The sequence below is a fragment of the Amblyomma mixtum genome, chromosome 2 (assembly GCF_055824585.1).
Source record: "Amblyomma mixtum isolate Tamu chromosome 2, ASM5582458v1, whole genome shotgun sequence".
NCBI classification, from domain to species: domain Eukaryota; kingdom Metazoa; phylum Arthropoda; class Arachnida; order Ixodida; family Ixodidae; genus Amblyomma; species Amblyomma mixtum.
The window spans coordinates 202,744,329-202,757,436 of record NC_143013.1 but is presented as its reverse complement, the minus strand read 5'-3'; the positions used below and the strand labels follow the sequence as shown (position 1 = coordinate 202,757,436).

General features: G+C 44.5%; 1 protein-coding gene across 1 annotated transcript in view; it reads right to left on the bottom strand.

The window, feature by feature from the left end:
• Window positions 1–5,897, bottom strand: part of LOC149362256 (monocarboxylate transporter 12-like) — a 36,824-nt gene extending 30,927 nt beyond the window's left edge. Inside the window, exons 1-2 of the mRNA XM_089572957.1 lie at window positions 5,636–5,897; window positions 4,496–4,759 (exon numbers count right to left, since the gene is read on the bottom strand). Of these exons, the coding sequence (XP_089429083.1) occupies window positions 4,496–4,727 (232 nt within the window). The 5' untranslated portion in view covers window positions 4,728–4,759; window positions 5,636–5,897. The remainder of the gene's footprint in view (window positions 1–4,495; window positions 4,760–5,635) is intronic.
• Window positions 5,898–13,108: the final 7,211 nt, after the last annotated feature.

The following is a 13,108-nucleotide window of genomic DNA, read 5'->3' as shown; positions in this document are numbered from 1 at the left end:
TATTGCATAAACTTGCGTCCCTCGGGATCCACCCCACTGTAATTTCATGGATTCGCGACTACCTTTCCGATAGATCACAATATGTTGTAATTAGTGGTGTTACATACCACTCTGCTGATGTTACTTCCGGTGTACCTCAGGGTTCAGTTTTGGGGCCTTTGTTGTTTTTATTTTCATTAATGATATTGTCGTGAACATTTCCTGTAAAATCCGCTTGTACGCTGGCGACTGCGTCGCGTACAACCCAATAGTCACCGAACATGATGTTCGCACCCTGCAGCAAAATCTAGACAGCATCCATCGATGGTGCATCAAGCGGAAAATGACGCTGAATTCAAACAAATATAAATATGTCACTTATACACGAAAACGTAACCCAATAAACTCTGTGTACTGTTTAAATTCTATGCCTTTGGAAAAAGTTTCTGATTTTAAGTACCTCGGTGTAGATTTCAGGGAGGACCTTACCGAGAGAACCCACACTGAATATGTGGTAGGCATTGCATCCAGAATGTTTAACTTCTTCCGGCGTAATTTTCATAAAGCCCCAACAAATATAAAAGAATTATTGTACCTCACACACATCAGAACTTTTCTTGAATATGCTAGCGTGGTTTGGGATCCATGTATGATTACGTTATCGGATGGTTTAGAACGCGTACAGAACCGTGCAGCCCGTTTTGTCGTCCATGATTACGACTTTCGACACAGCCTTTCAGCAACAAAGGAATCTCTTGGCTGGGAACTTCTCAGTAATAGGCGCATGCGCAGTAAACTAGAAATGTTCTATCGCATCTATTTCAGCAAAACCGGGATTGACAAAACTCTGTATGTTCAGCAGCCACATTTTGTATCTGCACGTTGTGATCATGCTTGTAAGGTGCGTGGAAACAAATGTGGAACAAATGTTTATAAGAACTCTTTCTTTCCGCATGTCATATCAGTTTGGAACAAACTCCCCAAAAACGTCGTTGACTGCACATCTGTTGAAGCGTTTCGTGCTTTTATTCGTGCTCTTATTCATTGATTCACTTAATCTTAACTATGTACCATTAATGTGTGCGTAGATGTGCCTGAGTTTGCTGTATTTTATGGCTGTTCCGTGTTTTCGAATGTCTCATCACCTGACTATAGCACTTAGGGTGCTTGATTTCGTTGTACGCCCCCCTCCCCCCCCCCTGTACAATAATGCCTGCGGGCGCTGGAGGTATCTGTGAATAAATAAATAAATAACCTGTCTTTTGTTATTTTTATTATTTTTTCAGCCACTTGAACTGAGCGGCGGCCTCTTACTTGGGCACGGTCATCGCGAAGTTTCATTCGTTCAAAACAAGGTTGGGAGCGCTGGAAAATGGTAGCGCATGAGCGCAGTCACCTGTTATTTTTTTTTTTAATATTTCGCGGGCATTCTTTAAATGTCCCAAAAAAGGACCCAAATGTCCCAAATAAGTTTGCCGCAAGAAACTGCATCGGTTTTTTTTCAACCCCCTCTAAAACTTAAGGAAAATTCAATGATTGAAAACTTGCATAATGAACTAAAGGTAATGAACTTATTAAGCGGAATTAAAAAATATTGCACGCGGTGCCACAAGGCGGGAAACAATACGTCGTTGGTTTCGTCCACTTCTGAGGCGCCACTTTTTTTAATCCTTTCTATATTGTTATAGGTTGTTCTATATTACATGTAACACCCTATAACTATAACGGTCACTGAAACCGCACTAATATACAAAGCATTATACCATTATACAGGGTGTTTTACCTAAGACTTCGCGCAATTTTAAAAAATAGGCTTATTGAGTTAGAAGAGCACTTTTTCCGACATACCACTGCAAGCGGTGTGTACAGTCTTTGTAAAAAGTTCGCAGCCCAAGTGGTTTGCTTCTAAGCCTTGTACTGGTACCGCTGTAGAATTTGTCGAAGTCCTACCCAAAGAAGGAAACAGGACCATGAATCATCCTGCATTCAGAAAATTTCGAATGCTGGGGATGCGTTACGAAGCATACGGTGTGGCTCTGAAGCAAACCCCTTGGGCTCCAAACTTTTGCCAAAGACTGTACCTCGGAATACGACTAAGAGGTGCTAACAGGCTGGTTAACGAACTTTTAATTATTACTGTTAGGCTCCTTAGTTATCGAGAGGCTTGTTGACCATCGTAAGTAATATCCATATCAGCTTTTAGAATTACGAAAATATGGCTACCCTCGGAGCTGTGGGCCAGCAAACTTTCGTTACTTAGACAAGTTACCTGCACTGGAGAGGTTGCTTTGCTTGTAAGCTTCTCGAAAACGCATGTGAGTGAGTGAAAAACATTTATTGCTCCAAAAATCAGGTTTTAGCGGTGGGCTGATGTCGTCATGTCTTCGGCCTCTTCACAAGGTCGGCGCCCCTATTCCAGGGCACCGCATGTATTTTGGCGCAGTGTGGCCAAAATTGTTCGGCCACAGCGCTGAGGGTAACCGCGCTTTCGAACTTCGAGAAATTGATATGGATATTACTGACTGTGGGCGGCACGACTCTCAATAACTAGGAAGAACAACAGTTATATTTAAAAATTACTATTCAAAACTAGTTAGCCAACCAGTTAGTTAGCACGTAGCTATATTCTGATACATCCCGAAATAAGCGCGCTTCTAGCTCGAAACGTTTGTTTAATTGTGAAAATTCATAGCTAAAACAGCCCCGCCGCGGTGGCTCAGTGGTTACGGCGCTCGGCTGCTGACCCGAAAGACGCGGGTTCGATCCCGGCCGCGGCGGCTGAATTTCGATGAAGGCGAAATTCTAGAGGCCCGTGTGCTGTGCGATGTCAGTGCAAGTTAAAGAACCCCAGGTGGTCGAAATTTCCGGAGCCCTTCACTACGGCGTCTCTCATAGCCTGGGTCGCTTCGGGACGTTAAACCCCAATAAACCAAACCAATCATAGCTAAAACACCCTATATATACCTATAGCGGCTACTGATCATGTTGTATACATTGGCAACGTGCTTGGTAGCCGAATAAAGTTATGTGTGCATATTACGGAACTGCAAATAAGAACCTTATATAGAATAAGGATATTGCTTAAAGCTCGCCAATATAACCTAGACAATCCAATCGCTCTCTACTACTCATTCATTCATAGTCATCTAAATTATTATGTGATTTCTTGGGGACTGGCCTATCACACATTTTTATCATTCTCCAATATGACAGTATCGAGCCAACAGAATCTTCACTAGGAATAACAGCCGCTCTCCTACACACTCTTTATGTCACCCTCTAAAAATACAGTGCATTAGCTGCCTCATTAAATTCAGTATTGTTGTCATTGTTTACTGTGTGGTCCATGATCATAATCTAGCATATTTTATGCGTAGCGACGACATTACTAAAGCTGATATCCCATGATTTTGGCGCCGGAATATGTTTTTTTTAATATGAGTTCGCCCTAACTTCGGTATTCAGACCCTCGAGTTTCCGTTTATCAACCTTTGGAATTCATTTTCTTATGATACCAAAATAGTTGCATCTATATCATCATTTAAACGCTCGTTAGTGTGTTGCTAATCGTTAGTACGTTTTACTTTTGTGGTTTTTCGTTTACTTGTTGCTTTGTTTTTCTTGTATTAACTTCATGCTTCAATACGTTTCTTCACCAACAAACTATGCTATGATCATTGGCGTATATTTTGGAACTCACTTGTGTCTGGGCTGGTCTTGATGTTTCTCGCCAACTGTGTTATGATAATTACTGTGCATGTTTCAACTAGCTACTGTCATCATTGCTGTTGCTGCCGCAAGAAAATTCACGTTGCTTTATTGAATTTATTAGAACAGGTCCCCATGCGCCACTTTACTATAGGCTTTCATTCTGAATTATAGAACTTATCTATCTACAAATTTAGTGTGGTTCAAATACTAAAGAAACTTCACTTCAAAGTAACACGAAACAGGTTTCCTGACATCTGCTCCTCTCTCTGTCTCTCGCTTGTAGCTAGTGTTGAAAGCTCACACAAACCCTGGCCCTTCAAATCAAGGCGACCATAAGTCTCTCTTCCTTTGCCCTCCTTAAACAAAGCGCCCCGCACAAAAAAAGGATGCTGGCGGAGAGCGTGGAAAGTGGTAGGAAGCACTTGAATAGCCGACCAGATAATTTTGCTTGGGTATTAAGCCAGGGCTTCCTTCGACGGGAAGGACGGGCCAAAGTTCTGTGTAACTCCACCAAGGAGTGCCTAAAGTGAAGGCTCTCAGCCTCAGCTCAGCCACCGGAAGCCACTTATAACACAAAATTACTGGAAGCATCGGCTAGAGCGTGGATGAGTTCTACTTGCGTATTTCTCGAGATCAATGGTGCAGGTTACATATGAAACGCTTTTTATTACCGACGCCTCTGCAGGAGCGTTTCCTTTTTTAAGGTTCGCATTTCTGTTCCCACCGAGAAAGTACTAATGCTTTCGAGCGACGTAATGACCATTAGGATCGAAGTGCAATGCAGTACCACTGAAAAGGCGCATACCTGCTGAGAAGTGTACCACGAAGGAGACGCTCTGCGGCCAGCCGGCTTGTCGTCTGTCTACCTGGAAGAGCTCCATGTAGCCAACGTAGAGGAATCCAGAGCATCGGTCGGAGAATGACATGAGTAACTGGGCAGCGAACGCCATTGCTGCGATATGCCAGCAGCGGTCCACTTTTTGCACCGCACAACGTTCACGTCTTCTGGCACGTACGCGACTCGAGCCATTCTCCATGATTTTTGAGACGCAAAGCGATCCGAAAATCTCTGCACCAAAGGAAAAAAAAAAGCAGGCATATGTGGTTGTCTCTTTAATTAGCCACAATATGCTATTCGCCAAGAGCATTTCTTTCATCTTTTTCGTGAGACCAATTATGCACCTTACGGGTTTCTAGCCCTCAATAGTGGTCGTGCAGTCACAAAGGGATATTTCCCAAATTAGTAACACGCCAACAGGGACAATTCAAGTCGCTAATTTCAAGATGTAAAAAATAGCGCACAGGGAACACAAGGGACGGAAAGTAAACGACGCAAACAAGCGCTTGTCTGCGTCGTTTACTTTACGTCCCTTGTGTTCCCTGTGCGCTATTTTTTACATCATGAACGTTATCAAACTTGCCCAACTTTCCGCTTTGCTGATCGCTAATTTCAACACTGCAACGTATTTTCATTGCAGCTATGTGGGACATTGCTATTGAACAAACTTTATTTAGACTGACAGCTAGGCGGCTGAAAAGACAGTCTGCTGCTTTGGCGTCCGCATATTTGTCGTTGCTGTTTGCGGAGGCACTTGTACAGAGGGCAAAACGCTTGTCTAGAACATATTCTGGGCGTGTTTTCGACTGAACACGCGATATCTAGCAATAGCCTTTGGTTAAAAATGGACTGGATGTAAGCAATTAAGTGCAGCTAAACTCATAGGATTTCTTCTTCATTTCTTGCTTTCCTGGTAGCTGCGGATTTGGGATTGGCGAAACGCACAGTTCAGTCGTTCTTGATATGTGTTTTGCCCTCTTTACATTCTAGACAGCCCACTGTTTCAGTGAGAGTGATCCTGGCATCACGGCTTCTCTTAATTCCCGTACACACCCATTTTTAAACACGCTGAGCAAAAAACGCGCCTCAATGCGTAAAAACACTTACCAGGCAGGTGTTTGCCCTTTCGGAGACACGGTGCATTCCATGTGGTCCACGTTGCTTGACATCCCACGACACGCGCTCGAGGCTGATATCTTGTCCCTTACGCAGCTGGAAAGAAAAGGGCCCAGCAAGCGGCGCCGCGTCGCAAGCCACGCTTCACTCCTATCTGCCGCACGCAGCGGCCACGAAGGGCGAGCGGAAATATGAGTCCGCTGTCAAGACGGAAAGTGCGCCACCAGACACAGCGCTCTCCCGGACATAAGTGATGCTCGCGGGAGGGAAAGCGTCAAACGACGCCCTTGATGACTGCCAGAGCCAGTTTCCTCGGGGGTTGTGCCTCTGCTTCTAGCACAGCACATGCCCAGAAAAGCACGGTCGGCACGCAGTGAGGAATCAGCTGTTGGGACCTCCGTTAATGTTCCACAGCAGCTGCCTCGGCTTACGACATCGAGAGACCACATGGGAAATTTTGTGCGATCGCTCTGTGTGTGTATTTCATTTGCTTTTTTTTCTCCTCAACATTAGGTTCCTGCGACCTTTGTTTTGTTACATAACTTTTTTATTTTACTCTTTCTGCCAGGTGTATGGAAACAGCAAGAAAAAACACGGTAATATTTTTCCTGTGAAGTTGTCGTGATTTGTTTTTTTTTCGCTTGTAAAGAGTTTCTGGGATGCTGGCAGGGCAGGGTTTGCATTGCATTTAAAGGTGCAGTAGTCAAGTTCTGCATTCATATTCATAGCTTTTAATTCTGAGACAATTGCGAAATATCCTATTGTACTTTTATGAAAAAATTGATGAAAATCGTCTAGTTGCCGGATGCGCGGCAATATATTTGTTTAACATTTTTCGTCCGCTCACAACGAGTAGTCAAACTGCCATTTAAAACAAGTGGGATGCGTTCTTCACAGGAATTGTGAGGTAAATGTCTAATACTGTTATATACCGATGTGAACATGCCGGGTGTTTCACCTAGGATGTTCCCCAAATTTAAAAAAAAGCCTTCTTTAGCTAGAAGAGCGCTTTGTTCTGTGTAGCATTGTCAGCGGTGTAACCGATCAGAGTACACCTAAGACGTACTAACTAGAAGCAGGGTTAACTAATATTCAATATTTACCGTCTCAACTTTTACTAATAAGGGAGTAATTACTCATTTAGCTTTCCTTTGTAGCCGTATGGCTACGCTCGGGAGGATGTCAATGAGTAATTACTCCCTCATTACAAATCTACTCCATCTTCATTCCCCTAAATATTTGACTCATCATTTACTGTTAGGTGCCTTAAATATATAGAGGCGTTTAGCCCCCCTTAAGTAATATATTTATCTGTTTTTAGAATTTCAAAAATGTGGTTGCCCTTCGCGCTGTGGCCCAACAAATTTTGGCTACCTGCAAAAGCTCTCAGGGAAACCAGCCCCTCCAGTGCACCTATGTCGTCGAAGCAGCCAAAATTTGTTTGGTCTCAGCGCCAAAGTCCGCTGCGTTTTCTAAATTCTCTAAACTGACTCTACTTCTCTACACGACTATCAATAAATAAGGAGCCTAACAGTTGCAGTTAGACACTCCTCTACTCAGTATTTGTTAACCAGCTCATGCCGAAATTAGCGCTCTTATAATTCCAAAACCGCCTTTTTAAAAATTGCAGACCATCTTACGTGGAACACCAGGTTTAATGGAAATAGTGTAATATTCTGATGCGGACCGAAATCTTGGCTTTTAAAGCTCGTCTTTCGCTCGCACCGTGTAGCTAAGACTGCCATAGAAAACCAATAAGGTGCGTCTTTGACTTGACAATAGAAGCAAAACTACATGTGTCCGAAGAAAAGGTCGGCAAATATATTGATTGTTATGGTGCATACTTTAGTTATAGGGAAAAAAAATTGGCTTTATAAAGAACTTCCCGTTAAAACATTCGCTTGCCAGAATATCTGTATATCTGCCACCTTTCAGGGAATAGAAAGGTAATGAATTTTGTCACTGCTGTGGCGTCAAAATGAAAGAAACAATAAAAATTGATATTTTGCATAAGCTTGAAAATAAACCAAACCTCTTCATGTTTGGTCACGTCGCAATGGAACCAAACTTGCGCTTCATTCTTTCAAGGCCAATGACATTGGCCAACATACACTTTTGCAAGAACCGTTTGAAATGATCGTAAGTTCAATGAGCAACGTATGTTGTAACGACGGGGACGTTACTGCAGTCGTCGACAGGCGGGTACTTTGCTGGATTAATCACAGAGGAGAGAGTAAGTTCTGGTGCTAGGGGAGAAGCGTCGTTCGTGAGCTGTCAAAGGCTGAGCGCATGCGGCCCCCGTCCACTCAGCGCGGTCGATGTGTGCTCATTGCTGCTGTTGCGATTAAAATTGAGTGAGAACAGCTTTAATCGGACTCATATGTGGAGTAAGTTTCTATACTGTTTGGCCAAGACAACGAAAGGATAATTGCTCCAACCTCCTTGGGCGTGATGTTGCTCGAACCATGCTTTACGTGCCTTTTATTGCATTGACTCTGCGTTGAAAAAGCAATATAGCGCCATTTAAGTGGTAACGATGATAATCGAACAGCATTTCGTTTCGCCTACCACATTTAAAGACTGCTTACTTGCTGTAAAGGCATTACTCTCTCATCGTGAGCGTCCGACCTCGACGCTGATTGCGCACTGGGAAATGAAATAAAGACGCACCTCCGAACGCTAATTCCACAAACGCTGCATCCATAAAGGTTCCAGTGAAACACTCGGACACTCGTTTCAAATAACCGTTGGGAGCTAGCCTCCAACCTAAGAGTCTATGCTATATGCAACGAGAAATCGTTTGACACCACCCAGAACGTTGTACAACCAACGATTCCTCACAATTGTGGCACGAATGCAGTCTGGAAGACTGGCCCTACATTGAGGTAAGCCAATGTGAGGTATAAATAGACGAACACCATACATATGATAGTCTGGAATGGCGGTCCTACTAGGCTTGCTGCGTACGTCCTACAGCGCTTGATGATGTCACCCTGTTTTTCTCGCCAGCGCTGGGATATTCTGTACCATCTACGAGCACAGACATTAACACATGCCGCCGGCTCTTCTCCGTAATGGGACTAGTAATGCTTTCGAAACTTTTGTCATTGTACTGAAACTTGAGGCCTAACAATGGTAGTGACTACTTAGCGAGAGCTTTATCTGCAATGTCCCCCGACCGCGTGACCCGCGCCCACGTGGCCACCCTCTGCACGTGCTTAGCGTTCCTTCTGTCGTCTTCAGGTAGGTGGTGATGGTGGCGGTGAAACTTCAACACCAACGGACACAGAGGAGTGACCCGAAGCCGCCCCCCGCTTAAACGACGACCGCTATCCCTTGGGGTAGGGCGAACACGCCCATATGATCATGTTCGCACACTGCACGCACATCGACCCTCGCGCTTCTTGGGACCTATGCATTCTTTGGCTGGGATGCGCTGTGGAAAGATGCCGTCAAAAGCTGGGTGACAACCCGCTGCCCGCTACCAGTTATATGTGCTCACAGACCTGATGCACAAAACAATTGCTTGGGCTTAGCTTTGGTTAAGCCTAGGTAATTGCGAAAGCAAGTGGTGTAACTTGTAGCATCTTCGAAATCGATAACCTCCATCAGGTTAAACGGTAACACAACACAAGAATCTTGACTCGCGTCCGAAGTCGTCCGTAGCTATACCGAAGAAACGGCGAGCAGGCGCTACTTTTCTCTACACCCGATAGCGCCTGGATATCTGTGGATGACCTCATACCACACGCTGCAACACACATCCATCACCGCAGCAAGGCCTGCAAGCTCTTGCAGCTTGTATGACGTCAATCGCTTGCCGCCGTTCGCAGGTGGTCGACCGGCCGCGAAGTTCAAGCTGCGGCGCGCTGAAGAGCCGACTTGGTGCCCCATCTCTCGCTCTGGTATGACGTCAGTAGTCACATGACCGACCACCGACCGTGAAGGGTAGGCTGCAGTACCGCGAAGAGGCGACACGTGGCGTAGTATTGCTTTCGCAATAAAAAATGATCAAGGTTTACACCCTGCTGGTGGGAAACTGAGCGACTGCAGTATCGTCTGTCCGTGATGGTGACGCTTCAAACATTATTTATGTAGAAAATCGAGGCACAAGCGCTATCATTCCACCGAAGCCACTATATTGTTCGTCTCGTAGCGGTTCTAAGTAGGTATGGGTTAGGGTTAGTAAGGTATGGGTTAGTAAGGAAGATATTTTCTTGGAAAACTGGCCACGTTTAAGCTAGCTTTCGGTGAATTTCATTGCTTACGAAACAGGCGTAAATGATATACAGTTCTTCTTGTAGAGTTCAAAAGGCAAAATACCGGTTCGTCTAAGTTGAATATTTTCGCCCTTGAAGCACAGTTTTTATCAGGTCGACACTACTTGTTCTGACTTGTTGAGGCACTGTCAAGTGAGGTGTCCTGTGCTACAGCGTGGCTGAGTTTTGCACCACCATAGCTCCATGGGAAGCGCGTTCCGTTCATGTCAGCAGCGCAAGCTTCATTAAACAGATCACGCGGACATTTGTATGACTATCCACAAATTTTTGCATGTTTAGAAAACACGTCAATACAAATGTCGACAAAATGCAACTCAGCCAACACACGGGTCTAGTTCTCTATTTAGAAGGAACGTGAAGCAACAGGACAAGACAACAGGACAGACAGAATTGCCTAAGACTTGCTGCTTACTTTCAATGCATCTCAGAACTCCACGTGTTGTGCAGTGATGCATCACTGTAGAACATTGTAGAGTCCCTAGGAAGTAATTTATCTCCATACTACTCGGAAAAGCCGCCCCAATTAGAATAACCCCGCCCTGACTCGCTGCATTCACACCGCACTTCGTTTTCTTAAAAACAGTATGCATGCGTGGGCGTGTGCGTAACATACGACGGTGTAATCGTATGTTACAGGGCAAGCGACACCGGTTTACATCATGTTCTAGAACCCGCTTCACTACTTGTCTAGTGATCGGTAGCATTGCTTATCTTGATGATTGGATTATTGCGTGCTTCAGCCACAGGACAAACTGTATGCATGTAAACGTTTGCTAATCCGAGGAGCTTCGTGATACGTCCGGCTTGACGCAGTAAAGCTTCCTAGGACCTCTGGTTTTAAAATTAATGTTCATGATTTGCCGGCTACTATTTCTGAGCATGTATCTGTCATATTCCTTGCAGATGACTGCCTTCTTTATGAGAGGGCAGTGTACTGACCCGCATTACCCGGGTTCTAACCCGGCCACGGCTGCCTCGTTTCAGTGGAGCGTAACGCATAGGGTACCTGCGTGCTATGTGCTGTCGGTGCGTGTTAAAGGTACCCAGCTGGTCGAAATTATACAGGTGCCCTCCACTACGGCACCTCATTCTCTCTCTCTTCTTTCACCCATACCTTCCGTCCTTCCCTTAAGGTGCGTTTGAGGTGTCCACCGAGAAGTGAGACAGTTACTGCGCCTTTTATTTCCTTCAAAAGAAACTCATTTTCGTTCTAGAGGATGAATATATACATTAATCATGAGATATTGGAAAATTTCTTCCTCGCTGTTCCTCAGGACGGTGTTCGATGGGGAATGAAATACCACTTTGAATTATGCCAATATACCAAATGAAATAAACCAAATTAGAATATCCCCAATAGCACATCGTAAATATTTTTGGTTATATTGTGACGAAGACGAAGCTGGCAGTGGCGCGACACGGAGCGCTCGCGCTAGGCCAGCGGCCATTAAATCATCTCTTTTCCATGGTTCACCACGTCTCATTCTTCGGCTGGCCGCCACGTTACATTTGGTGGAGGTGCTGGGTAGTGTGACGAAGACGAAGCTGGCAGTGGCGCGGGACGAAGCGCTCGCGCTAAGTCAGCGGCCATTAAATCATCTCTTTTCCATCGTTCACCACGTCTCATTCTTCGGCTGGCCGCCACGTTACAATATTAGTAATCAAAGTTAACGCGGTTAATACAATGTTTTTGCGCCAAGGCATGAAAAAGAAATAGTTACACGAATGAAAAAGGGGCTGATGATATTGATGAAAAAAGGTTTTCTAATCAAAAGAAATACAGGAGAGACCAATGATGTGGTTACTGCGCCCAGCGAGCATAGGACGAGTTCAAATCTAATCAATATTATTCACACGAATAGTAAATAACAATACATGAGAGTATTACAGCCACTTGTTCATTGGCGTTATCTATCTTGTGCTAACTCATGCGGAAGCTAAGTGAGTGTTCTTTGTATTAAGTTCTAACTTCTCGCACAGGAGGCATTTGGCAGAACAAAGTTATACTGTATGCTTATGTTTTATGTTATCCTTATATAATGAATTACATTTATCAGCTCTAGATGCTGCAATGAAAGGCGATAAGGTTTATTTACAGCAAATACGGGGCACTACATTAGCCAACAACATTAAAGTAGGTCAGCCACACCAGACTGCTTGAACTGCGCTGGAAAATCTCCCAGTTATTATTTATGCAAAAATGTTAACATTTAAAAACTATGCGCACCTGAGCCCATAATTTTTAAACAGTTCCGGTCAAGACAAACGCACCAGTCAAGGGGTCGTTCCTTGGAACCTCTGTTCAAGCAGAGATTTTACAACAACCGTTTCTGACAAAGATCTTATTTAGAGGTGTATTCTCCAGTTGTTCAGTTCCGTTCAGGCCAGTGAACAGAATTAGTTCGAGGCAGTGTTGCATCATTTTGCTGTACTACTTGTGACCTCGTGAACTGCCTCTTCACTCCGCATTTTTATGCGTTTGTTTTCTTGGAATCTCTCCTACTTAAGCCAACAGTTCTCACCTGCAGTATTTTGAAATAAAATAAACAAAGCAACGAATCCTGGGAAGAGGAAGGAACGGCCATGCGAGTGAAAGATCTTTGTGCATGGAATACAGATGTGCTTTGAATTAGGAGCTATCATCGGAGGGGTTATGCGGCAAATTATTTGCCACGGGGCGCACTGAAAATCCGAAGTACATTTTTTGCATCGCGACGTCAACGCCGCAAGAAGCTCCGACGGGGTACTCTATGGTTCCAAAAAGGGCAAGTGGGCAGTATCCTTGAACATAATCTACAATGCGGTCAGTGCGACAGGGGATAACGAATTCGCCGTCGGCCTTAACAGCTATAACGAAATAACTCCAGAACAGGGTGTCAAGAAACGCAAACCGCTAACAGACCAGTACCACTGCCTAACTTAGCCCAGTTTTTCTCGCGCGATCTACACGGTCGATATTGATTGCAACTTATTATGCGATGCACTGGTGAATGCAATCAATATTCAATGCAAACATTCAATGCACCGGCCTTCATATTCAGTGTTCTAGAAAAAAAATCTCGGACATCTGTAATGAATCTGTCTTTAAGCGCGTTGGTAGTGATTAGCTCTTCAAGCCGGCGACAGTCTGTGGGTGTCTTCTCCTGGTCCTCCGTCCGTTTTCGCCTGGTTTTCTCGCTTCTAC